The sequence below is a fragment of the Nothobranchius furzeri genome, chromosome 1, assembly GCF_043380555.1.
Source record: "Nothobranchius furzeri strain GRZ-AD chromosome 1, NfurGRZ-RIMD1, whole genome shotgun sequence".
Lineage (NCBI taxonomy): Eukaryota > Metazoa > Chordata > Actinopteri > Cyprinodontiformes > Nothobranchiidae > Nothobranchius > Nothobranchius furzeri.
This window is the reverse complement of record NC_091741.1, coordinates 74,941,527-74,969,366: the sequence shown is the minus strand read 5'-3', so window position 1 is coordinate 74,969,366 and position 27,840 is coordinate 74,941,527. Positions and strand designations below refer to the sequence as shown.

The window sequence follows — 27,840 nt, the reverse complement described above, 5'->3', positions numbered from 1 at the left end:
ATTAACAATAAAAACCACTTGATTTTTTTTTCAGTAAAAACCTTGAGGTTTGTGTAGTCCACTGATGCATATGTCCCTTTCATGTAAAAAAAAATATAACATGCAAAATAAAATTGAACTAAAGTTTTATCTGGCCTACATACATGCAATATGATGGTGAAGTGGTCAAGTACAGCCTGACAACAGTATTAGCGTTGGGAAATCAGTTCAACACAATATTCAATAAAGTACAAAAGATATATCTTCACTTTAAAAGAGACAGAGTGTATTTTCCCTGGCAATAGGGGGCAATATATACCTAAATGATTGCAAGCAAGCATTACTTTTGTGCTCAAGTAAGACCTTACCAACGGATGGCCATTAGGGTCAAAAATCCTTGGAATTGCAACCTCCAGCAAAATAACAACAATATCAGATTCCCTTTCATCACTGGCAAAGAGTGAAGAGGTAAATGTGTAAAACAACATTCATGATTGGTGAACATTTTGTAACCATTTGCTACAAATCAGTAAATGTGTCTTGTCCTTATGGGCTTCCGTAGAAGGAAATATGACATCCAATATGGCGTTGCCCAGAGACTTAGACCCCCTCCCATGTATTTTAGATCAGTTTTTTATGGTTATATGTCATTAAACAGCCAAGATTTTTCAACAACTGGGCATCTTTTAATTCATTTACAACAACATTTTGATGGACATTTCCTGAGATTATTGGTAAAAACTACACACCATCATTTTAAAGTTGAGACTTGATGATTTTTGTCTAAACAAACGATTTTTTTTCACAATGGATTTCCCTCACTACGCATCAATTTGTCTTGTGTTGACATTGATTGTATGATATGTAAAATTAATATATATGCATATTATGTAGGTAATATTTAAATGCCTAAAGCTCGAAACACTTAAATGTGTTTCAATCATGTTTAGAAATCCTGCTTTGTGAACAGTGGGCACTGACAACATGAACCTCAGTACAGATGGAGTTTTCTAGTGAATCAGCTGGAAGATAGCACAAGAAAAGCAACTAACATTCAAGTTTGCTAAACCACTGCAGGGAACGCATCTCTTTAAATTATTCAAATATGGTGCATAATAAATCAGTCTTCAGGTGCACAGAGACTTTGTTATTCTAAGAATATCGTATTTCCTCATGCCAGCCACAAAAAGCTGCTTTTACAACATTCCTCTTGGTAGTGCTGGTAAAAGGCTGTGGCCTCTCATGAGTGCATGTCTTTTTTTGACCTACATTGCTTTTCAAAAAGTTTCCCTAAAGCCAAGCATCACGGTTATCAGAAGGGAGAAAAAGAGGAATAAGTCTACAAGATAAAGTCACACATGAAAGCACCTAGATCAAACCCACTGGCACTTTAACTGGTTATTTACATTACTGCTCTCATGCTTTTATCAATATCAGAGTCAATACCAATATATTGTTATAATCTTCAACAACACTATTAGTTAAAATTGGAAATAATAAAGACATGAGATATTCAAATTTTAAAAGATGAAAAGTTATAAAACATTAAACCAAGAGCATTGATTATATTGCTTCTCTTTTGTGTTTTTATGATTATGACAATGACAGAAACAGAATTAGGCCCACCTAATGATTGGTTTTTATATTTTCACAAACCCACTTATATAACCTCACAGTGACTCTGTCCCTTCGTCTCTCATCAGACTAGACAGCTAGGAGTGATGATGAGCAGTAATAAAGGAGTTTTGTTTATTGGAAGGGGAACATTAGCCTGAAGATAGGGATGTTAAATTAAAATGATGTGGATTTGTCACAATGAGAAAGCTTTAGTTTGTCTTTATTCAATTAACAGACAAATAACCCACAAAGATGTGTTTAATCAGCTGCTGGACTCTGCATGTTTCCTAGTAAAACTTCACTGCTGCTTGTCTTTAGTTCAAGCTGGTTGCATTTACATCAAGCAGGTGGACGTATCAGCCACTTTCACCACTAGGTAAGAGAAAGCAGGCTGTTGTCAGATCATGTACCATTTAAATAGTTTGTAGAATAACTGCTCAGCACAAAGCCAGGCTGTAACAACTTGATAATGATGAAGACCCACTCACCACCACCTAGTAAAATATTGTTGTGGCAGTGTTTGCCGAACATCTCACAACTGTAGATGTAAGCTTTTATTTTATGCTGCTAGTATTGAACATCGCAAAGTGGAAAAAATGAACAAAAATAGCTGGTTGATATAAGAACCTAACTCTTTGCAGTATTAGTGGGATTTTTATTCACTTCCTGTACTTGTTGTGGACTGCTTGTCCAGGTGTGGGTTGGTCAGCAATCCTAGCGAGAAAGCTTCTGCCAGCCCTTCCGATGATCAGTTTAAATTTTAGTGTGAGCGAGGCTTAAGGCTAAGCCGGTCACCCCGCAGAAGGGACTAATTTTGACCACTTCTAATAGCAATCCTGTTCTTTTGGTCAAACAAGTCAAAAAGTGGAATTTTTAAATACGGTTACCAGCTGTAAACCTGATTTCTCCACATGGAATAATAAGCATTCCAAAATTCTGCCAAGGGCCAGCTTTGTTTTTTCTATTAGACATTTAAATGAAGATATGTAAACAGCTTAAAATAATCAAGAGACTTTAGTTGTAATGCTTGATCCCAGAACCATTGGAAGTACCTGGGGAACTGTATAAACGGTGCACAGAAGAGATTTTAGTATCTGGTGTTCAAAAGTTAACGAACAAGTTAAATCATTATCAGATGCGTAAAAACTAATGTAAAAAACTGCCAAAAGATGAGTGGTTCAATCACATCGCAATATAGTTTCCAAATAGTGGAAACAAAAATACAGAGGTAAATATTTTGAGAACCTGAAATGGAAACTTGTTCAACAATGTGCTCATGGATATTTAAGCAAAACCAGTGAAGTCTCTATTAAATATGTAAGCAACAGAGGGTATTACACTGTGGAAATTTGATTAAAATGTCAAGTTTATATTCTGTTTGTAGACTTATTTTACTGCTTTTTTAATAGTTACCACAACAGGTTGTACTTGGTAAATTTATCATTTTCTGAGGTGTAACTCGTACTAATTTTGAGAAGCACAGACATGAATCATTAAAAAGCAATTATATGTTTTGCTTCTGTACATTCATAAGATTTTGAAAGCATAAGTCAAGGTAAAGGTTTTATTTTATATCTCTTTTAGCTTTACTCACCTGTGAGAGCTCACTTGCATCGACCTGACCATTATCATCTGCATCAAAGTGTTTGAACATCAGATCAACCAGTTGCTTCTTAGCAACCATGCTGTCCTTGTGGAAGCCACGGAGAGCTGATCCCACATATCGTTTGTCATGCAAATCCAAAATCTTGGTTTTCAGCCGACGATAATCAGTCAATCTGCAGTCATCATCTATGAACAAAGGGGAAAAAATACCAAATAAAAGGGGATTAGAAGTAAGGTTAATTACAAATACTTTATAAATATATATAAAATACACCTACATATTGACAAATGCATATAATGGACAAGTTAAATAAACACAGGTTTGTCTTTTAAGCGTGGATGTCGATGATGCAAATGTTTGCGTATAAGTACCTAAACAAACTACAGCTCCCCTGTAGACCTACATTATCAACAATGAGCTCTTGTTTACATAAATCAAAGCATGACTATACGTGCCTGCCTCATAATAACAACTGTAAAGAGATTATTTTCACAGGAGAACACAAACGCCCACATTCACACAGCCTCTTATTACCTCAAACTAAAAACAGTGCAGCCTGATAAACACAGGTAAAACTGATGATCAAATCCATCACATAGGTGTCAAAAACAAACTCTGCAACAGAAAACATGATCATGAATACAATCGGCCATCAAAGCTCCATAGCAGAGAAGTTGACTAAATAAAAGGTTCAGCAGAGCACCGAAGCTGTAGCCAAACAGAAACTAAGGACAGGAACTCAGGGTTTACATGTGTCAAATGAAGGTTTACATGTCAAATGAATTTATCTTAATTTCATCTGGAAGTGCATCTTTTCTAATATAAGTTTCATTAGCTTGATGTCAACCAGCACACACATGCACACAAAAAGTGTTGCTCACTCAAAGGCTCTCCAGCTCTCACAAAAGAATGATTTGTCACATTCTCCAATGTGATCAGCAGCTATGAATAATGCCTAGTGCATGACGTCTTGTGCAAGACAAATGTACTTTGTTCAGGATGATCAAGCAGGAATTATTTGGTGAGTATGCTACTGATGTCTCTCCTCAGTGAAAGTGGGAGCTCACTGTGGGCTTATAACAAGTTAGGCAGAATCTGAGTAATCCCAGAAACAAATGACACATCATTATCAGTAGTGTAGGATTTCATTCCTGTCATATAAACGTCTCCCAGCATTCCTCCAGTGAAACAACTTGAGCAATCAATGAGTTTTGAAATGAGATGCTTGATGTGGTCCCAATGTGAACCGTCACTGGGGCATGAGAGGCTGAGAGAAGTTCTTCCACTTTGCCAGCAAAGTCAATGGGCTTTCACAGATGACAGCAAATTATTTTCACTCATCTCAGTCCTCTGAGACCTTGTAAAGCCCCAAGGTGTATAGAGTCATTACACCTCGTGTTATTATTGAGTATTTTAATGGAGAATACATTGATATGAAATTGTACAAAGTACCGTATTTTCCGGACTATAAGCCGCTACTTTTTTCCCATGCTTTGAACCATGCGGCTTATGGTGCGGCTTTTCTGAAGATTTTCCTTCACCTGCCAGGGGGCGTTTTAGCAGATAATGAAACAGGTGGAAGTCAAAAGTGAAAATCGAAGAAAGTGCTCATTTTAAGTTAGCACCTGCAAGCAGCCGGCACGACGAAGGATTTTTTTTTTCAAATCCATACCCCCTCATCATGGTAACTACACGTATGAGTTCATATGTTGTCGCATTTAAGTTGAAGGCCATCGATCTGGCAGTGAAGGAGGGAAACAGTGTTGCAGCACGTAAGCTTGGCATGAATGAATCCATGGTTCGGCGCTGGAGACGGCAGCGGGAAGAACTCATTCAAGCCAGCTTCACCCAGGAATGATGACAGCAACACGGACAGCGACACTGACATCGCCACAGAAAAGGTATGTGACGAAGCTCTTCTGAGGCTGCTCAACTCCGACACTGAAGAAGAGGACTTTAATGGCTTTAGTGCGCAAGAGGAAGATGAGAGCGAATGACTTTTTCTGGTAGGCAAGTGTGTTTTATTTACTAACCAGGCATGTTTTGTGTGCAGTTTTTATTTTCTAATCATCCAGGGCTTATTAATGCTGTGTCAGCGCTGTTCTTTTCTTCTAAACATGCATGCAAATGACCGGTAATAACGTGTCAGTTCTGTTTTTATTTTATAACCATCCAGAAATATGAACGCTATCAGTGCTGGTTTCTCTTCTAAACTTGCAGGCACGTTCACCCGTGTTTAAAATTAGTTTTGTTGAATTAAAACGACAACGAAAAACCTCAGTGTAGAGTCTTTCTGCCTAATTATCTTATGTTATGGCCAGACATGCGCTGTGCGACAGACAGACAGACAGACAGACAGATAGATAGATATTTGGTCCTTCGAAAGCCGGGGTCCCATCACCTTGCAGTGCCAAATGCCGTCGCCGGAGGACTGTCGACAACCTAATCTCCTCCAGCGCTGAGTTTTGCTGGGGGGTCGGTGAGGTTTTGACGTTGCTGGGAGGAAATGCGGATCCACGAACTACTTAAGACCTGAGTGGAGAGATTTGGTGAGACAAGTTTGTTGTTTGTTTGTTTGTTTGTTTGTCTTTGTGGTACCGAGAGAAACCCCTGGTGACCAGAGGTTAAATTGGCTTTTGAGCGTTTTAGCGGGAAAATATAAAAGCAACTAAGCAGATTCCTGGAATGCTGTTTTGGTATGGTTGAGAGATGATTGGACCGGCGTGATAACTGAGAGGCGGCCTAAGTGAGAGGTGGCCTGGCTTTTGAGCGTTTACTGTAGCCTTAAATAGAAACGCAACTCCAGTTGTCATTGTTGGTTGTGTGGTCAGAGAGAAAGATAAACAGATTCCGGAGAGGCTGTACTGGCTGGTTTTTTGAGCATTTTTGCCGAAATATAAACGCAACTCTGGTGTGATGAAGTTATAAATGAATAGACCTGTGTGATAGCTGAGAGATTAAATTGGTTTTTGAGCGTTTTAGCAGAAAATATAAACGCAACTCTGTTTTGGCCTGGCTTTTGAGCGTTTAGCCTTGAATAGAAACACAACTCTAGTTATCTGTGTTGTTGTTTGTTTGTCTTAGATGTTGTCTGCTTTAATTGTTGTTTGGACAAATGAGAGAGTGTATGGATTTGCTTTGTACATGTGGTATCTATGTATGGGGTAAAATAACTCACAAACACCTTTTGAATGAAGATGGTACATTGATGGAAATGTAAATCCAGCAAATGGGGAAATGATCTGAAAATCATCAGAGGATTGATGGAAAACATGTTTCGCTGGTATTTTGGTTACCGCTGACGTGTTGTACTTGCAGGGTAACCTTAAAGTGAGATAACACAAGAGAGAAAAATGAGAAAATTACAAATGTTGTGATTATTAGCCAACGAATAATTTGTAAGCTTTACTTACTTTTTTGGATTCATCAATAAATTCGTAAATATGGAAATATTTACCGATCTGTTATGTAATTAGGAAATCCTTGGATGTCCTCGGGGCACCATCCCCTTTTTACAGGGGAAGATGAATCCACACCTCTTATCAATCTTGTCCAAACTTTCTGTGAAATCTTTAATGAGCTGCAGATAATTTTATATCAACACAAACAAACTCACTTGAGACAAATGCTTAATTAGCAATGACCTTTATTAACTAATATATTCACTTCAGCTCCTTCCAAAGTGTTAGCTAATTAATATCCACCAACTTATTTTATCAAATCAATAACAAGTAATTAAACAATGGAATGATAATGTGAAATACTAATCTGATAGGTAGGGTAACAAAATGGAGGTAGTTGAAACAAAATGGCTGGTCCCGTTGTCTGAGGGAGCAAGGACCCGACCGTGTATGTGGGATGTCTGTTTCCTCCCAAACACGGAAAACCAGAATGTGTGTGTGTGTGTGCGTGTGCGTGCGTGCGTGCGTGCGCGCGCGCGTGTGTGTGTGTGTGTGGGCAACTTTCACTTTAAACTTCCGAAGCACGTTCAATCAAAGTAAAACTTAACAAACTTCAAAACCGCTTCACAAAGATCAATAAACAAAACAAAAGATCAATCATAAACTAAATATCTAATAGTTTGTCAGCCTGGCCACAGCATAAAACTACTTAAGATATTAAACAATGACAAAAACAAAACGGCTTACTCTAAAGATGATCCGATGGCGTGTTTTGGTACGGAGGAGAGACCGTATTTACCTTAAAGCAATTGCGCGGTTTGATCGCTTGTTCTGAACTTATTAGAGAAGCAGAAGAGAAAGAGAGAGAGAGAAAAAACTTTGAACAAATGAACAGCGAGGCGTCCCTCAGTGTTCAATCGGCGTTCTCCATTGCTTCCAGTAGCTCGGTGTTCCATCCACTTCAGCAGCTAGGCCTCGTGCTCATGCTGTCCGGAGCGGTAGCAGAACGGGTTCCTCTTCACGCCAGTTGAAACTGGGACAAAAGAGGCATACGTTTTGTTCTTCGCTGGGATTTATAGCTTTTCAGCGGCGGGAGGAAGCTGTGGGTTCCAGGGTGTCATGTTGCAAGGGTGTGGAGATGATGGACCATGTGTGGTGGAGAGTTCCAGGAGGCAGGAATGCAGGCACGGATAAAGTAAAAATGGGTTTAATGACAGGATACGGCAGGAATGAGAACAACACGACAAACAACAATGATCTGACAAAGACTGGCACAAGGAGGGAGGTATAATACACAGGGAAATCAGGAACACATGGGCAGGTTAACGAGGGGCAGGTGAGAGCAATAAGGGCTAATCAGGGCAGGAGAGAGACACAGTCAGGAAGGCAGGGACCGAACGTGACAGTACCCCCCCCCCCCCCCCTTAAGGGGCGGATACCAGATGCCCACAAGGCCACATAACACAGGAGACTAGGGAACACCAGAACACTGAACTCGGGGGCACAGGAAACACTTGACTGGACAGGAAACACTTTAACTGCAGCAGCCGGGCGTGGGACCCAGTAGAGACTGCAGGAGCAGGCGTGGGACCAGCAGAGAACTGCAGCAGCAGGTGTGGGACCCAGCAGAGACTGCAGCTTGAAGGACCTGCAGGCATAGACCCTGCAGGCGTGGACCCGGATGTGGGACGAAACAGCAGGAGCGACGCGAGGAAACCAGGAGCGGTAGCAGGTATTCGTTCAACAGTCCTGAGCAGGTGCACACCATGACTCGACTGGATCCAACAGGCAGAGGCTCGGGTGAAGGGGAGCCGACATGGAGCAGGAAGACTGTTACATCCTCTCCATCAAAAAACTCCAGGAAAAGCAGCTTCCGTGAAAAAACAGGACGGGGCAGAACAGCAGGAGAGGAGAATGGGTTTGACCACCCCGGGAACAAACAGGAAGCGCCGAAACCCCCTCAATGGGTCCGACCACCCCGGAAACAGGTAGGATGCGCCGAAAAACCCTCGAGTCAGAATCTCCCTCAGCTGAAAGGGAAAAAAAGAAAAAATCCTCCAGAAACAGATGTTAAGCTCACCACAGGTCCAGGTTGGTCAGATCATTCTGTCATGTTGCGAGGGTGTGGAGATGATGGACCATGTGTGGTGGAGAGTTCCAGGAGGCAGGAATGCAGGCACGGATGAAGTAAAAATGGGTTTAATGACAGGATACGGCAGGAACGAGAACATGACAAACAACAATGATCTGACAAAGACTGGCACAAGGAGGGAGGTATATACAGGGAAATCAGGAACACATGGGCAGGTTAACGAGGGGCAGGTGAGAACAATAAGGGCTAATCAGGGCAGGAGAGAGACACAGTCAGGAAGGCAGGGGCAGAATGTGACATTCGGCGTCCTGTGGTGACGTCATCACGTTGCTTCCGGCTAGAGGATCATCGGAAATGGAGTTGTTGCTGGCGCTGATGTTTAATATGCCTTATTTCTTTACGCTTCAGGGCATTTTTGGCACAGTCTTTTGAAGAAAATACTAAGTAACAATTTCTCATGAGGGCAGACCCTCAACAGAACTATCAGGATTATGGTTACGAGGATGCACAGAGCAGTGGAGGGCAAGAAAAAGGTTGAAAATGTGAAACAGAGGAGGAAGAGCCTGCCTAAAGAATCAGAACAATCGCAGCTGTCCTCTGAGTCTGAGCCACTAAGGTCAATTGCGGCCTGAAGGGTACAACTAGAAAATAAAGATGAAAAATATAATTTGAACAGATCCTCAAAATTGTTATTTATTTGTTTTGCTATTAAGCACAGCTGCTGAAGACATTGCATTTGAGCCCCTCCATTTTACTTCAGTAAGTCAAGCCCATATTTCATGTTCAGAAAGCACGCTGTTCATGGTGGTGGACATGTAGTAAATTATTTGCAAATTATTAAATGTTACAAACAATATTTGTTGAAATTTGTTTCATTCACACCCCAAGATGAATGAAAATAATTGTTAATAAATAATCATGGTTAAAGATTCCATAATTCATGCATCAAAAGGTTAAGCACTGGCCAAATATTTAATTCCTGGTATTCTGGTGGTTAATATAATTTGAACTATAAACTGTGTCACTTTTAGTGGCTGGAAGTGAAGGGTTTTAGTGGAATCCCTCAATTTGAGACATTGACTCTTTATCAGTACTTGGTAGTAAATGAGTGCCCAAATAAAAGGTAAGAGTGTATATTTTAGTCAAAACAGTAATCAGACCATCAAAACTAGTGACTATTGTCAAATTGCATTTTATCTCCTTATTTATTTTTTATTTTTTTTATCTTTGTCTCTGACATTTTAAAATAAGACAAGGGAGTCTCAGCAAATGACAATCGAGCCCAGGCAACAGCAGATTTGTTGTGCAGCACCTGTTGAAGTCAAAAACTGCATTTTGAGCACTCTAAAAATATCAGTTGTCATGAACTGAACCTCCTGGTGTCTGTCAAATGTAGAAACTTGTTCAGGTCTCCGATTAGCGGACATTGTGATCAGAACAAGGGGAGAAACTGTCTGGAAGTAAAATTGAAATGAGACAGCAGATTAAAGCTGTTGTAGGGAATTGCATTTAATAAGTTTTAATTCTTTTAAATCTTCATGTATTCTCAGCTTGGGAACTGTTAAAAGCTTGACACAGAATTTCACTCTCCTTTGTGTCTGGGTTAAATGGCAAGGTCGTATCAGAAAGTAAACACACATTCTAACAGACCTTGGGCACAAGTGAGACAATATTCTATCAGCCATCCCTATCAGCCTCTCAGCTATGTGCTTCTTAAGCCTAAATCAGAAAAGCTTCTAATATAATTCCTAAAAGATAAACAATGCCAAAAAGGAAGAGTAACTCTGAGTTGTTAATTTAACTTAAAAGTGGGTTATGGATAAGTTAATGTTTTAATTTAAATATGAGTTTTGCACACTTTTAACTTTAGAATGAAGTAGCTGGACAGTTGATTGGAATGCATCTGTCCTCTTTGGGATGTAAACATCGGCCCATATATCCTAAATCAGTAGAGATTACGTTAATGTGACACAGCTGCTTGGCAATGCTCACTTTAGAATTAGAATTGCTCACTTTTGAATTAGGAGAAAAATAAAGTTATGTAGGTTCTGACTGAAACACTTAATATTGGTTAAATTTAAACCAATTAATGAACAAGTATTGCTGAACACATCAAATAGTAAATTCTGTACATGACCACTTATATCATTTATTGTAGGAAAGGCAGTATGGTATTGCCTGCTTTTCATAACTTGGATTTTATAAAACATGATAAAGTTTAAAAATCTTTGTTACACCAACATTTATTTTATAAATAGGATTTAGATGATGAATGTTCATTTGGCTTATTGAGTGATTTGGCTATTTTGTAGTGAGATTCAATTGTTTTGTTTTTTTCTCCTTTTAATGTGACTGAGTGTAATTAGGCACTTCTCAGGGCCACATGCCCTGAAAATGAAAACCTCACTGTTTACTTATCTGAACACAAACAGGAGACAGCTGCAGTCTGCTAGTTGTGCTGACCTATCCACACACACAGAGTGTGACCTGACACTTCTCCTAGTAAGATAATTAGCTGATTCCTCTTGAAAATCTGCTAACTCTCTGACGCTGTGCATCTGTTGAGTACCCATAAAACTTGATAATGAAAGTAAACAAAATAATATCAAGCAGAGTGTGACCCCTGATAGAAGGATAGATGAATAGAAATGAAATGTCAAATTTAGGAGTGATGATAAATGTTTTGTTTTTGAACGTAAACTAAACAAACTTTCATGAGTACTGATTGTGCTCTCTTAAATTATCATCTATGAATGACTTGGTTCATCATTAAACCAATATCAGAGATTATTGAATATCATCAGAAGCATTATCTATTGAAGATAGATAAATTTCTAGGTCACCATGTTTTTTTTCCCTTTTCAATTATGTTGTTATCATATGACATTAGACATCTTAAAGGCCAAGACTATTACTCGAACCATGGGTCAAGTCCATTTATAGCCTTGAAACTTTCCTAAGGAATGAATCTTCTATTCAAATCTCCCTGTTCATGACTGGACTTACCTAAACCTTGATTTAGTGTTCATGACTTCAGTAAAATTGATTTATGACCAGTTACTTCTATATGAGGATGCTAAATTAACTAACTGCATATTTGAAGAATCTAGTTCTTTACTAGTTATGAAGAGTATAAGTTATGTAAATACCGCTACCTTGTGTTAGCCAATCTATCTTGTTTCTAAATTAACTGTTTATGTAATTAATATTGAACTCCTTCTGAGGAGGTTAGTGAGTATTTTCTGCTATTTTTGCTAAATCTTTATTTTGCCCCTACTTTGAGCAGATCAGCTCCTACTTTATTATCACCTTCTTAATTCAACAAAGAGAGAGCAGCTCTCGACCTTGACTCATCATCATTGTTTTGTTATTGCTAGACAAGCATTATAAAATGACACATGTCCTACATGACCCTTAGACGTGACCAGTAACATGATGACCTAACAAATGTTCTTTGATGGTCACATTAATTTGAGAATGACCTGATTAAATATGCATCTAGTAGTTTTTACGTTTGTCAGTCTTTTATTTTGTTTATTTCTCGTTGTTTTCTGGGTATAAATACTTTAGTTGTTCATAATCACACTTAGTTATACTCCTCTGCTTGACCCTTAAGCTAATTAGGGTTCCTCCTCATGCATTTCCTTTTTCCTGTAGTATAACCATTTAATAGAAAGTATAGTTTTATAGAGAGAGGGAGAGATAGAGATCGAGAGATAGAGAGATAGGATAAGATAAGATAATATATTTTGTACTGACCACAAACGGAGCTTCAGGACAAAACTGAATTGTTTTCGGCCATTAAAGCAGGAAAAGAAGTAGGTATAAATGCAAAGATTGCAGCATGCTTTACATCATGGAACAGGGTGTGTTTTGACAGATGTCAGTGTCAGTGAAGCTGCCTCGGTCACAAATGGCAAAGCGAATAAAAGATAAATGGCTGTTGGCGCACACTGGGTTTATGAGGGTCAGGTACATAAAGGGCTAAGTACTAGCATAGCTTTCTGCACATATTTGGACACTTTATGTTAAAACTAAACAGATTTAGACAATTGTACATACTAGCTCCTATATTTTGGTATTCATTTGGTCAGAAACAGGCAAATATGCTAAAAGGTAATATTTAAAAGATTTCAGTAAATATTTTGTTCACACACATTTTAGCTCGGTTATTGACAAAACTCCCAAGCACATGTGGCATATTTCGTAACAAACCAGAAATTGGTAATAAAGAAACAATCCAACAGTATCTTTGCATCATGATAGTAGATATTTTATAAAAATGTACATACCACACAATACTGTCCAGTCTTGGTCTGTTTTTGTGAATGGTAAAATGAGAAAATCCAGATTTGCAAGAGAAACATCTTATGACCAATTAATACCTAAAGTTATCCGAGTCAAAAACAAAACAAAAAAAAATAAAATAAAAATCTCCTGATGTTACACAGATTAATCTACTTGAAAATGGCATTTTAAAGAGGTCCTTCTCAGTCACTAAGTTTAACATGCAGGCTGAATGTGAAAATTGTGTCCTACACCCATTTCCTGCATTAGCTTCTTAGACAAAATAGATGACGGAGCTCTAGGACATAGCTTTTCAATTCCAGGCCTTGAGGGCTGGTATCCAGCACGTTTGGTTTTAACCCTGCTCCAACACACCTGCTTTCAATCAGCAGTTGATTAACAGGCTTCTGCAGAGCCTCACTGGCTGCTGCACAGGTGATTCAACTACAGCATAGTGTGTTGGACTAGAGAAACCACTAAAATGTGCCGGATACACGGCCTGAATTGAATTGCTCTGCTCTAGGAATTAAAACGCCTGACAGATATACATTACACTGTCACCTAACATTCATGGACTCACCAATCTTGACTCACGGCATTGAAGGCTTTTGTTGGCTTACCACCCAGAAGATATTAGTGAAATCTAACATTAGCATTAGCAGCTCCAACAAGTGGCAGAACTCCTTCAGGCTGTTGTTATTTGTGGAGATAAAACAACAAGGTTGCAAAGCAAACATATTCTGTGGTAGAATCGAGTTGCTGTTAACCAATCAACCAAGCAAGATTACCTGTGCTGAAACAGGCTCACCAGAGCTTTTTCCCCCCAAGAGTATGGCTTACAAGGCATTCATTCCTACCATGGTTCACTGTAAATGTATTGAAAATTTGAGTTTATTGAGTCTTTAAAAAAATAATTTGTAGAAATAACAGCTCATCTGTGAATTGATGTAATATCAGCAACATAAGTTGCACTTCATTCATCTTCCAACAAATGCTGCCTAATATGCAACATCTAAACATCCAGACCAACCTCATTAAGAGCCACCATTGTTGACTGTTTAATAAACTGCCTTCATTTCAATGTTTCAGATTTTCTGTTGACTTAGGAAAATAACAGGCTGTGCTGATGTTTCCATTAACTTGCCTTTTTGTGTTTGTGCAGATGGAGCCATGTAATAGCTCACAACATGGCTACAGAAGGTCTAATAACATCAACATAGTTTATTTGGTTATTTTAAAGATAAGAAAAAGAAAAAAATAAGCACACTAATACAAGGATTACAAGTAGAAAAACCAAAAGGTGAAGGCTGAAGCCAGGCTTTTTATGCCTGCCCTAATAACATAACATGATGCGTAATACATAAGGTCGAGCACATAATGAACAGGTGTGTGTTAAATAAAAAAACATTGAATAAGGTTGGTGGGCTTGGTTTATTTGTGTAGCATGCTATCTACAGTTTCAGCAATAGCTGGGGTGTTAATAAACCTGTCTAGAATGAGCATAAATGTTACTTAGCATATAAGCATATGTGGCTATTATAACAGCATAATTCACCCAGAATTGGTGGGACGTGTCTGGGGGATGTGAGGACATCAAAGAGACCTCATATAGACTAAAATTAGTTTACATATAGACGTGGAAAAGACGCCGCAGTGATGTCTGGTGGATGTGAGAAGGACGTCCATGACATCATTTAAACCAGAAATGGCCCTAATCTAAACGTCCTAAGCACGTCGGGTTGCGTTGTGCAGTGGGCGTCATGAAAAAGACTTCATCTGGTGTCACAATCTGCACCTTCTGGGCACCTAGTATAGACGTTAAAAAATGACCTAGAACGGACGTAGCTGCGACGTCACCTTGCACAGCGGGACACAGCTGCTTAATGCATGCTATTTAGATCATGTTATTCACATTAACCTGGAGTTTGCATTTTATTCCAGTAAAGAATGAAATACAAGTTAAAACCTAATGTTCCTCATTTTTTGATCAAAATAATGTGACTTTATTGTATACTTGCTACTTTGCTAAAAGGTTAATGCATTTTTTTAACTGCCGCTGAAGTGAAGCTCACATTTATTACATGTTTGGTTCAAGGCTTAAAGGTAAGATAAAAACAGTTTTAATGAGTAAAGACATATCAGCCTCAAGAAATTTGAACTGAAAACATTAAAATAAATACAAAGACATGCAACATGGCACATGCTGAAAACTCTTTTTGTTTACCATTTGAGTTATTGAAGGAGCTGACACGCATTCATATTTATATTTAAATGACAAAGTGAAAAGAGATATTACGTTTTTGTGAAAGCCTAACCTTTCCGACTGTTTACAGTAGTCATATTGAACGTGGAGATCTATTGTTTAAAAGATAAGTTTGATTAATTTTTCACTAATTTGGCAAATAATAATAAGTTCATTTAAATATCTTTAATGCATAAAAATTACCTTAAAAATGGTGATAACTCAAACTAGTTTGACACGAGTTCATCCAGCAGCTGGTACAGCAGGTGTCATCGTACTTTAAAAATATTTAGGGAGAAAGAATTTAGTTGATGAAAGGCCAGTAGTCATGGCAACATTACATTAGTAAGAACAAAGCTGTTAAAATAAATTTTCTTTTTTCCTTAGTCTTTTTTGTTGTTTTTGCTGAAAAAACAAAAAATCTATCACTGAAAAGTAAAAGCGTACCAGCGACAACAGCATCCCATCCACATAGAGATACTGGTACACCTTGAAAGAGCATGAACACTAAAGTCAGTGTTCTTGCATCCTGAATGTTGTTGATCTTGGGTATTATAGAGATGACAGCTCCTGCTTTCAAAATACCTGCACCACTGTGCACAAGGTACATGCAGCCAATCATGCACGGTTTATCAAATGACATGGAGGAGCAGCTGCTTTACAGGCAATTAGCATCAATCAAGGTGGCAGTAGTTTGCATCTTCAAAAAATAAACAAACAAAAAAACTGTCAAAAAAACATTTGCAGGTTACTTGTTTATTTGTTCCTGTCCTCTCAGACTCAACCAGTTGTTGCAGATAATTGTCCATTCTGGTTCAAGTACTGATGACTTATTTTATTTCTTTTAACTCATGCCCATGCTCAGGACATCTGAATCAAAGTCAAGAATTGATACAGTGGTGATTTTAGATGTTGACATTATGTCTCACAACCCAAGATGGATCAAAAGTAAAACTCAAGTTAGGGACAGTTCAAACCTCCAGTGAGTCACAGCAGATGGCTGCTCATACTGAGTCAGGTTCTGTTGGATGTTTATTCCTGTTAAAGGGGAGTTTCTTTTCCATTGTTGCTACATGCTTTCTTAGTATGGAGATTGTTGTAAAGTCCATAGCCTCTTTTATAAAATCCTGCCAATTTGCTGCAGTGCTGAGCCGGCATCTGGGAGCCTTAGGTTGTTAATAAGTGGTCAGATCATGATGAAATCAGGTAATTTTTACAAAAGAATATGTGATGGTGGTGTAAAGAAGGTGTGGGACTTCCTTTTAGCTTGGACATAACTTTGAAGACACACAGATTTTTTGACAAGCTATTCCAAAAGGTGTCAGTGCTCCACAGTCCCTGCGCAGTCTCCGGTGATCTGAGCTCCAGCTCTAATGTTTATCATCTCAGTTGATTCTGTTAACAAAAGCGAAACTTATGCCCGTGTTTACCAACTAATATAGATGCTGGCCGGGGCTCTGCGTTAATTCCACGTGAGATCATGACACCGCCCTTTATTTTGTCAAGGCACAACCTTCATTCACAAGTCTGGTGTGGTGGCAATATCACAACCAAGCATGGTGGCACAAATGTCGCAAAATTCCTGTGTCACCATGATGCCTTATAGAGCACTCCATGGGAGCAGTAATATGCTGATTAGCCCGCATGGTGCAGCTTATGACAAATTAATATAACTTGCTGTATTGGGTCTAAATGTACATATGACTGTACTAGACCAAGTTGTACATGGAATATTTTTTGGAATTTGTCACAAAACTGAACTGAATTGAAGTAGCTAAAAATCAAACTGTATGTAATTTCTCTGGATAACATTTAATTTTGACACAAACCTGATGTATATATAGGAAGAAAATGTTATCTGTCAGCAAAGGTCACAACAGCGAGCAAAACCCCCACCCACCTCCTCAACATGCCTCTTTAAAAGCACTGGCTGTTTTATTTATATAGAGAAAACATCAGCTCAGCAGAACAGCTGAAGTCAACCCTGCAGAAGCTGTCCCATCCCTGCCTGAGTGCATCTGCCCCCACTGCCTCTCCAGCTCTTCCATCTCAGTCTCTCGGGTGCTGGCTTGTGCCACAATTCACAATACATCAAGAAAGCACCACATGCCAACTAGGTTACCCAAATCAGAGGTCACTGATTGCAATCTTTAAAAGCAACTAGAGGTGTCACTGCTGCAATAGCTGACTAAATCTGAAATGTATATTTGGGTAGTGAAGCGGCAACCTCTCACTGCTGCTCTCCAGGATTATATCAATCTAGACCAACAAACCCTTAAGCACAAACAAAAGACCAATATTCTTATGATGCTCAAAGGTTTAGAATAAGACAAGTCACAGTGAATCCTAAAATCTAAAAAGTGGACAGAAGTGAGGTCTAATGGATACTTTTGTTGACGATAATTCAAGTTAAAGACAAATTACATCTAACTTTCCTTTCATTAAGCAATAATCACTAAATCCAGATTAGCAGGAGAATCACGTATGGATTTTTATGCAAATGTGTCCTTTACTTTTGAGTGATCTTGCAAATAAATAGAAAAACAAGAAAACTACACCAGTCATTTAACATTACTGGCAGAAGTGACAAATGGAAGTAAATTGGCATGCTGGTAACTTGCCAGCTCTGTACACAAAGCAGTGACTATTAATAATGGTTAGTCTCAGGTCAACATGGCTTTCTCAGCAGAGACAATAAAGTGTTTGCATGGTGGCAAAAATAGTTTAAAAACTACAAGAAGTATGGCATGAACTGTGTCTGAGCAAAAACTAAATTACTGTCCGTTTTTCATCATTTACTTATTTCAGTGTAGTTTAGCACAGTTCTGACAATTAACAATCATCTACTGAGACTATACCTTTTCACAGAAATCTGACCCAACACTATTAACATTTTTTTAAAGTTTTATGGTAAAAAAAAAAATTTAACTTTGATACCTTTGGGAATCTTTGGATATTTTGCCGTAAATCTTTTGGAAACTTTCTAGGACCGAATTACTTCACACACATCCAGTCTCAGTCACTATTTCTTCTTCCCTAGCATCAGGTGTAATTTTCTCCCATTTTTCATCAGAACCAGTGCTCTTCCTCGTGCCGTGATCTTTAATGTATTATTCAGCCTCTGTTCGCTCACCTTGAATGAAACCATTACGACATAAACTTTACTGTGTCAACCAAGTCTTCAATCTCCTTGTTGGAATGACTTGAGGAAATGCTTTGTTTTTGTTCTAAAAACTGAATTTAAACCATATGACCCAACTTCACCCAAACATTCTAAAAGGAAATGCTGTCACCTCTCATTTACCCATTTTTTACCTAAATTACTTATCTTATTGTTAATTCTTCATTAATTTTGAAAAATGTGACACAAAAACAGGCTGAGATTCATAACAGAAAGAGTTTGAAAAGAAAAGAGATAATGAGAATATGGAAGGTTTTTTGTTTGCTCTCAGATCTGATCCCAGCAGATTACTGCGGTTTACTGGCAGCTCTTGCTGATGACATGGAGGACAAAGTGACTCTGGGGCTGAACGTACCTGGTCCGAGACATTAAATCAACTCTGCTGCAGGTCTATATTTGGGAGAAAGTACACAAACTGAATAATATACAGCTTTTATATTTAGGCGGGTTTTTGAGAGTGGGTTTACAGCGGGTATAAAAGCATTTCCTAGACATGAAGATGGGCCATAAATGATGTCAGCAGATGATTTAAAGACTCAGTAACATCATACTCAGATCTAGTGGGGAAACCATGGGAACATGGGAAAAATCCAACATTATAAATCATAGTTCTACAAAAAATAGAAAATAGATGTAAAAACCAAAATACCAAAGTATTTTTGAACATCTTTCTTCCCAATTCCTTAGCTGCAAGTCAGACTCAGGCTAAGTTTAGTGTGAATGCTAGCTTCTTCAATGCACTTCTTAGCAACATTTACTCTTTTCATACAACACAAACTCCCCACAAAGATATTGATAAATGATAAACGGCACACCTATTGACTATTGCTGCACTACAGTGTATCATTCACCCTTGCACACACTGGTGGGGACGAGCTATGATGTAGCCACAGCTGCCCCTTGGGCGCTGCCGAGCACAGGCGCTACCGGTCCCTCTGACCACTATCAGCAGGCAGAGTGGGTTAAGTGTCTTGCCCAAGGACACAACAGAAGAATTCTCTGTCCGGAGCCGGACCTGCTGCAACTTTCCGATTACTGGACAACCTGTCTACCTCGTGAGCTACTGCTGTTCCTATAAGTGATATAATATATTGAGGTCATTTTCTTTTTTCCAAATGGAAAAACAGAGTTTTTCAGTTTCAGAGTTTTCAGTTCATGTGTAGACCAATAGCATGGCAGAGTGAAACAGTTACATCTAAACAAAACCAGTGAGAGACTTCAGATTTAAAATACTTTTTCTGTGATCAGTGACCATCTGTCATGTTGTACATTTAAATAGGAGTTACCTAAAACAGTTACAAAGTTCCACATAAACTGAATTTTACTAGGAAGTCTTGCCACTCAAATTCTTTACCTCAACATCAGTGTTTACCTTAATCGATGAGTTGATTTTACTCCCTAGTGCACACAGCCTCTAAGAAAGGTTTGTGCTGCACTAATAAACTCAGAGCAGTGGGAAGCTAATCTAATAACTACAATTCAGTTTTCTAATACTTCATGGTATATTAAATTAACAGAATCAAACACATTAACCATCTCCGACTGGAACTAAAGATATGAGTCAGCATTCTGACGGACAGTAACACTGATTATCACAGTACCTTCATAATTCAGCTTTCTGTCCAGCAGTGGGGTCAGAAGCAGGTTAAAGGAATGCTTTTTCATCTATCTAGCCTCTGAACTCAGAGCTGGGAACCATAACAAGTTGAACTCCTATAGATCAGCTGCCCCACATATGGCCAACTCTGCAGCCCTTATCGATCGAGTCATAAAACATTGAGGTTCACACAGAGAAACAGAAACAAGTATGTTGTGTCACATCATTCACCAGCCACCTTTTCTGCAACTGCACATTTTGTTTGTTTTATGACATCTTCAAATGTCTCCTGATTGATCAGTTCTGTGTTATTATTGTTAACTCATAGTGTAATAGACATTCCCTTCAAATCTATTTAGTTACGCAGAACTGGGATACAGCATTTCTTTAAGATTTGTTCATTAATCTTTGTTTCATTCTTGGTAGCACTAGCCATCAGCAGGGAGGAGCAAATGAATCCAGGTCAGCTGGACTGTATTTCATCTCTGTCAAGAAAGGGTTATTTTTTTTCTTGCTGAAGGCTGGTCGGGAATATTTTTCTGATGTACGGCATAACTGTCACACTGATAGTGAGCTCAGTCATTTCTGCATGTGACAGACATTCATTCCAAAGGAGAAAATTGTGCACTAGCAAGTGAAGGTGATGCACTAATCCTATGTCAAGAAAACATGACAACAGTTATGACAACAGTTTTAAAAGGAGACAGTCAACTTAAAAAAAATCCTAGGACAAGAAATTAACTTTATAAATATCACCTCTGGAAACATAATATAAATTATATGACTAAAAAAGCATTTGATTCATTTTTGGTTTTGGTTTTTCTAAAATGGTGCTTTACACACTTTGTACTGCCCACCATTGAAAATACAAATCCTTACAAACAGTGGATTTGATCAACTGTCCTAAACATAGAATGAAGTCAGTACTTTGATATTTGAAAACACCCACAAAGCAGCAACACAATCTTCTCCCACACACACACTCATCCCTCCATCTCTACTTCTATCATTAACTTACAGACAATCCTTCAAGCAATGTAGCCATTGTTCAGTGTCATTTACCTCATTTCTAAAGGTCTTGTGTTTCCAGGATGAACAAAGGTGAAAACGAATGAGGGAAGAAATATAGGAAGCAATGAAAGAAAACGTTTCAAGATTATGACCTGCACAGGAACACAGTTTTTAGGCAATCACGCTGATGCTTACGGGTCCGGTGGAGAGTGCATAAGCGATAAAGGAGGCCACTTAAAGCAAACAAACCAGCAACCAAATTTAATTAAACTATTCTCAGTTAAATAAAGTTCAAGATTTGGAAGAGCTTGAGTTTTTTTCTTATTTATTTATTTATTTATTTATTTTAGTGTGGGGGAGTGAGGGAACTGTAGAATGTGATACAAAATATCTACTATCATTTAGAATAGAAAAGAATAGAATAGAATAGAATAGAATAGAATAGAATAGAATAAAAAACCCTTCAGCTGTCCTTCCTTTTGGTGTCACTGCAGCACATTAGATTCACAACAGGAGAAAAACATTTTTAATAATAATAATAAAAGGTTGTACAGTGAACAAAAACACCTTCAAAAAACACCTGAAAGTTTATTACAAAAAAAAACTACAATTCTACAGAGTCAAAAAGTGTGGGGTATGTGCTCTTGTAAAAAGCATGCAAATTCCTTCCCTAACCGCATATAAATCTATTAATGTGTCTTCAGTAAGACGCCCTTTCAGATCAGCTTCAGCCCAAACCATGATCTTTCCACCCCACAGTAAGTATCTCCAATGACCCTTTGAGTTACTACAACATTTAATTTAATTTGGGATTAATAAAGTATCTTAATCTGAAGAGGAAAAAAAAACAATGATTTCAGTTATAAGACTTGAGATAGTTGAATACATTTCACTACTCATTAAAAACAATCTGTGAATGTTTCTGCAATGTCAGCCTCTTATTCAGCACAGCAGGAGGGAGAAACATCAAACATGTTTAATTGGCTAATTTGTCATATGACTGTTTGGGATCTGTGGGTCAATCCTCTGAACACGCCTTTGATGAATTAATTGGTCATTTTAGGCTCATAATGAACATGCAAATGAATACAGTTGCTTTGAAGCTGAGAAAACTATAAATAAAGGCATTGATCAAAGACACCAGCTCCTTGTCTTGAGGTGCAGAGACTTGTAGGCATTTTGCTTCTGCATTTTTAGGACTGGACTCATAAAAATGGCATTAAAAGTAATTAATTGAGCACATAAATGGATGTGCTGCTTCTAAAGATGTAAGTTGGAGATGCAAATCATCATTAATGAATTATTAGTAAAGTATCCCCTCATTGTTTCCATGTGGATTGTTAAAGGTGAAGAACATCAAAAACATATTTTTAATTGGTATTTCTGATTATAATAAGTCACTGAGTTTTTCATGCAGTCTGAATATGAAAATAGTCTCCCACACATCTCCTGCATTAGCTTCTGATATAGTGAAACTGGGATTTGAAAACCCTGACAGATCTATGTCACACTGTAACTTAACATTCATAGACTCACCCATCTTGACTAGTGACGGGAAGACTGTTGTTGGTTTAGCATCCAGGAAACGGCAGAGAATGTCTCGACTGGCAGAAGCTAATTGTTAGCATTAGCAACTCCATAACATAGCAGAACTCTTCCAGGCTAGGGGTCTTAGCACACCTCTGTTGTTGCTTGGCTTCCTGGGGCTGGAGGCTAAGAGGGAGATCCGGCCGCCCAGTTGGGGTCTGAGGTGGTGGGTTGCTGTGCTCAGCGTTGGGCGGGGGAGCCTGCTCATCAGCACCCCAGAAGAAAGGGTTGAACTCTGGAAACCGGTAATGGTTGTACCCCATGTGCAGCAGTACTGGGACCAGAGTGAAAAGGGTGTGTATGGGGAGCATGAGTGGGTGGCCCGCGTGCATTTTTGTAAGTCTTTGGTGGTATGTGTATGTGTGATCATGAGGGAGGGAGTGTGTGACTGTGTTTGTGTATGACTATATATGTCAGGTGGGGCCTTTGACTCCTCTCTTCTCCTGGGACTTCTTTTGATGATATAGATCTTCGTCTCCCCTCCCCCTGCCACACCTGCGGTGCCTTGGTCTGCCTGGGTCGTGGCTCGTGGGTCAGGGGGTTTAAGATTTTTGGCGTCTGCCTGATCAATCCCAGTGGCTGCCTGGTGGGGTCTGGGTCCCTGGGCTCTGCTGGGTCCCTGGCGGGGGTGGTCACCCCTGGGTCCCGGGTCAAAGTCACTGAGTTGGCAACACTGCCTGGGGTTGCTGTGTTCTGGGGCAGCTCCTGGATCTCTGGGACTTGGAGCTCCCTCCGTCTCCTGCACATCTTTAGGGGGCAGATCTGTGGCCCCTCACACTCTCTATTGGACGCTCCTATAGAGAAACCTTACATAAACAAGCGTGTGTACACACACAGGTGCTCACATGGTGCTCTCATAAGTATGGACTTGGGCACGTTCAACACAGGTCTTAAGGCTGTGGTTGGCACTAAATGCACTGTGATTTATTATTGTGTGATTGTTTAGTTGATTTAATATTTCTTCATCAAGTTGATGCAGTGATAGCTTGATCTTGTTGTACTGTTGTTGTGTCCCATTTTTGTGTTTGATATTTTTTCTCTTTCTGCAGGTCCAGAAGCAGATTCTTGTTCATTATTGTTTATTTTTGTGGAACCCGCCCACCCCACCTTTTGTCTCTTCCTTTCTCTTTCACCTCTGTCTCCGTGTCTGGTCGGAATTAAAAAGCATTCAAAAACAATAACAATAAAGTTTTAAGTATCAGGCATGACTAAAAGCAGACACTTTGATGCTCCACCTGAGAGTAAATCTGTAAGGCTTGTTACCAGCAAGTCTGTTTGCTTCACAGCCAGACAGGACATGGGAAATATATCTCTATCTATCTATCTATCTATCTATCTATCTATCTATCTATCTATCTATCTATCTATCTATCTATATATATATATATATATATATATATATATATATATATATATATATATAATAAAGAACTCTTCCAGGCTTTTCCACCTTTAAGGCATTTTTCAAATTGTCATGTTTTTTTTTCTTCTATTCTCTCTCTATTTCTGATTTACTCAGCTAAAATTGACAAATTTTCATACTTTTTCCTTAAATTCAGTAACTTGTCTTAGTCATTATCTTTCCAAAGGTATCATTCTCTGTTTTGTTTTGGTCTCCCTATAATTATGGCACACATATAAACTCTAAACAGTCACTGAACTATTTATAGAGCCTTTAAGGAATTTTATGTTGTGTTAAATGATTCATTACGGTAATAAATATGTCATTCTAGATGATGACGTTCTTTTAAAATTAAAGTTTGATTCCTCAAAGGCAAGCTAGGAGGCAAACAGACTTAAGTTACTTCACAGGAAATAGGAGCAGACCATCTCAAAATGCTGAAACAGCACAAACCTTTATGCTGCATATTGTTCTTATAAATAGACTGCATTGTTCAGTACATTGTGTACTGATGATGAACAGATTTAACTGTAGTGGAAGGAGTGGCATTTGAATAAACAGCAACATTTAGCCACCATCTGTGTTAAAAATCAATGATTACATCCAGGACAACACAAAGTACAGAGACAAATTCCTGCTAAACAATGAATACATTCAAAAAGGAAATTGTGATTATGCTTTATTCAACTAAATATAAACCACAATATAACATTTTCTAATCATCCAATATGGATATTATATTATGCAAAACAAAAAATAATTTTCAATACTTCAATTTGATTTGATAAAGAGGGAAATTGTCTGCAGGAAACACTCTGTGCTATACAAACTTAAATGAATTACCTTTTTAAATAAGAATGTTAATATTGTAAAACAATAGAAAAATACGTGTTTCCTGCTTAAAAAAACTGAATTTAAAAAAAGTACATATATGTGAAATGGGGTGAGAGACAATTAAAAAAAACATGAATCTAGTTAATCAGAGGGTTTGTTAATAATGTTGATTAATAGCATTTTAATTGTTCAGGAAAATTCAATACAGTTATTTTAATTAGGCAAAGAATCAAATTATAAGCATAGACAATAATATAAATAATAAAAGTCTAGGTCTTTCAATTTAGAAAAAAATGCTTTTGAAATAGAATTTTGATTAAAAATGGGGAATATATATATATTTGTTATATAAACAATATTATTATTGTTGTTTGTTTATAAACCCTGTGCTATAGGAATTCCACCTGTTCATTTGCAATCCTCAGATGAAATACAGTGAGTAATCAAACTACATGCCAAACAACAACAAAAAAGTTAGCTAAGATCAGACATTATTGATGTTGGCAGTACATCATGTTTACCGGATTCAAGGGCAAACTGACAGCTATGGATCAAAATTAAAGATGGGATGACATTGCTAATATCCCCTGGCCTACACGTCTCTTCATCACAGTGCTGTGCCTTCATCATAATGGCTGTGCTGCAGATCATTGCTTTATTGTTGATGGTGGCTTTACATAACTGAGATGAGGAAGAGGACAGTGACTGATAGCTGCTTAGAAACAGCCCGGCGCTTAACAGCTCAGTAACATTATTCGTCTACCAGGTTGGAGTAGATAGGCATAAACTCCTTTCCTGGCACTTCTTTGCAGCCCCTGTACCCACACTTTCCTAGCCTTGAAATAACGGTTGTGGCGATGCCTCATCAACAAAACAAGTAGAAGCATTTCCTCCATTTCCAACTCTGTCTCCATTTTGTTTAGTTTCTGACATGCAGACGGGGGGCTGCCATCTTGGAATCATGTGAGCAGAGAATGCGCTTTGATTGGCCACTAAAATATTTCAGCGCAGCCGACAGCTCAAGTATTGCACACACACTGAGCTTCTAACCCCCCCACCCCCCACCCCCACCCCCTTCCCGTGAGGTGAAAAATATCAAACTGGTTTGATTTTCACCTCAGTGTCGTGTGAGGCAGAAAACTCAGTGAAAATTAGGCACACACAGCAAGGCATCTGCTGAGCAAATTCAATCCTGCCTGCTCTCGTGTGCAGCAGGCTTAAGCAGTTATGAAATAGTTTGTATTTGCAATTGTTATTCTTTCTCTCTCCATACTCTGCATAGATGTTTCTGTACACGATGCCAGCCACTTGGTTATGGTGTTCCATGTAAACTTTCCCTGTCAGCATCTTACACCCTGCAGTTATATGGTGGATTGTCTCAGGGGGCTCTTTGCATAGCCTACACCTTGGGTTTTGTCTGGTGTGGTAGATCTTGGCCTCTGTTGCTCTGGTGCTCAGGGTCTAACGAGTGTCTCTGTGCTGTCATTCAGACCAGGGGCCTCATATTTCAAGCTTGCTTACGCACAAAACGAGGTCGGAAAACTGCGTAAGCAACTTTCCACGAAAACGTTGGGATTTATGAAAGAAAACTTAGCGGAAAAATGTGCGCAACTTTAAGTTGACTAAGGACCTGGCTTACGCACATTTTGGACATGGAGAGCAGATGCAGTGCTGCTGCTGAGAAGGATAAAATTATGAAATCCAGCAGCATTATCACTTGTACTGCTTCGTTTTCACACAGAACAAGACCCCCCCCCCACACACACACACACACACATGCGCGCACACTCACACATGTGCGTGCGCACATGCACACACAGCCTGAAGCGCAGAATACAGAATGCAGAAAATCAGCAGGGGGACGGATTGAGACAGAATGTCATACGTCTTTGACAGTGTGTGTGTCCAGTCACCGTGACCCGATTGATCATGCACCCTGGCTACTTGGACAAGGGAGATCTCTGTTTGGCTGACTGGTTAGTATGTGTGACCTTCACCTGGGAGTTAGGGGATCGAATCCTGATTGGATTATTTTTTTTAATATCCGCAACAGATCTCTCTGAAGAACTCAGCATTGACGGCTTCAGCAACGCTGTGCCACTCCGTGGATTTTCTCTTATTTGTTTTGCAAAAGCACTTCCTTTCATTTCTCCACCTCACCCACAAGTACCTGACTTTCTGCTTGTGAAATAGTGTTTCCTTGATCTGCGGTCGAGATTGAAATGTTGCAACAAGCCGGCTTATGTATATGCATGAGATCCACAAGGCACTTTGCATTGACTATTTATGGCAGTAAGTGGGCGTGGTGAGGGCGGGATGTGACTAAAATGCAGCTGAGAATGTTTCTAGATATTTTATGATTTATGAAGCGGAGATTGCGTGCAGCTGTGCATACTCCATGTTTGATAGATCAAAAACCTAATTGGCGTAAGTAATTTTTTTTTTTTGCTGAGCTTAAGTACGGTTTTAGTAAGGATTCTAAATAATGTTTGATAAATGAGACCCCAGGTCTTTATCGTTATGTCTTGATATCAGCCATTTCTTTTTTCAGTGGTGTAGGAGTTTGTCCTCCCATGTTGGTATTTCCAGCGCTGAAGCACTGGGAAAACTACAGCTCTTTTCATAATAATCTGGTTAAATTTCCTACAGATGCTGATCAGAAAGAATTCTACTGATGAACAATACAACGATCACATTTTTATTTTCACTATACATTAAACATTATTAGCAGGATTAATTTAAGGACAACAGGCAGGTTAGCTGAACATGCACGTTCTGTCTATCCAGCATGCTGTCATTGTCATGGTCTGTGCTGAGTCTAACTCTGTGTTTGTGCTGAGTTTTTTCTGTGTGCAGGTGGGTGTGCCTGGACAGCAACTGCTGCCTATCTGCTCATCAGTGGTCAGGGGATTTAAGGAGCGTCGGGACAACTCATCAGTGCCGGTGTCGGTACAAGATCTGCTCGGATGCAAAATTGGCTCGGGGTCCGTCGACTGCCAGTGAC

At 38.9% G+C, this 27,840-nt stretch overlaps 1 protein-coding gene across 2 annotated transcripts in view; it reads right to left on the bottom strand.

The window, feature by feature from the left end:
• fstl5 (follistatin-like 5) overlaps nucleotides 1-27,840 on the bottom strand; it is a 279,655-nt gene that overhangs the window by 107,616 nt on the left and 144,199 nt on the right. For both annotated transcript variants that reach the window (XM_015951097.3, XM_015951089.3), the window contains exon 5: nucleotides 3,191-3,387. In XM_015951097.3, coding sequence (XP_015806583.1) covers nucleotides 3,191-3,387 — 197 coding nt within the window. The remainder of the gene's footprint in view (nucleotides 1-3,190; nucleotides 3,388-27,840) is intronic.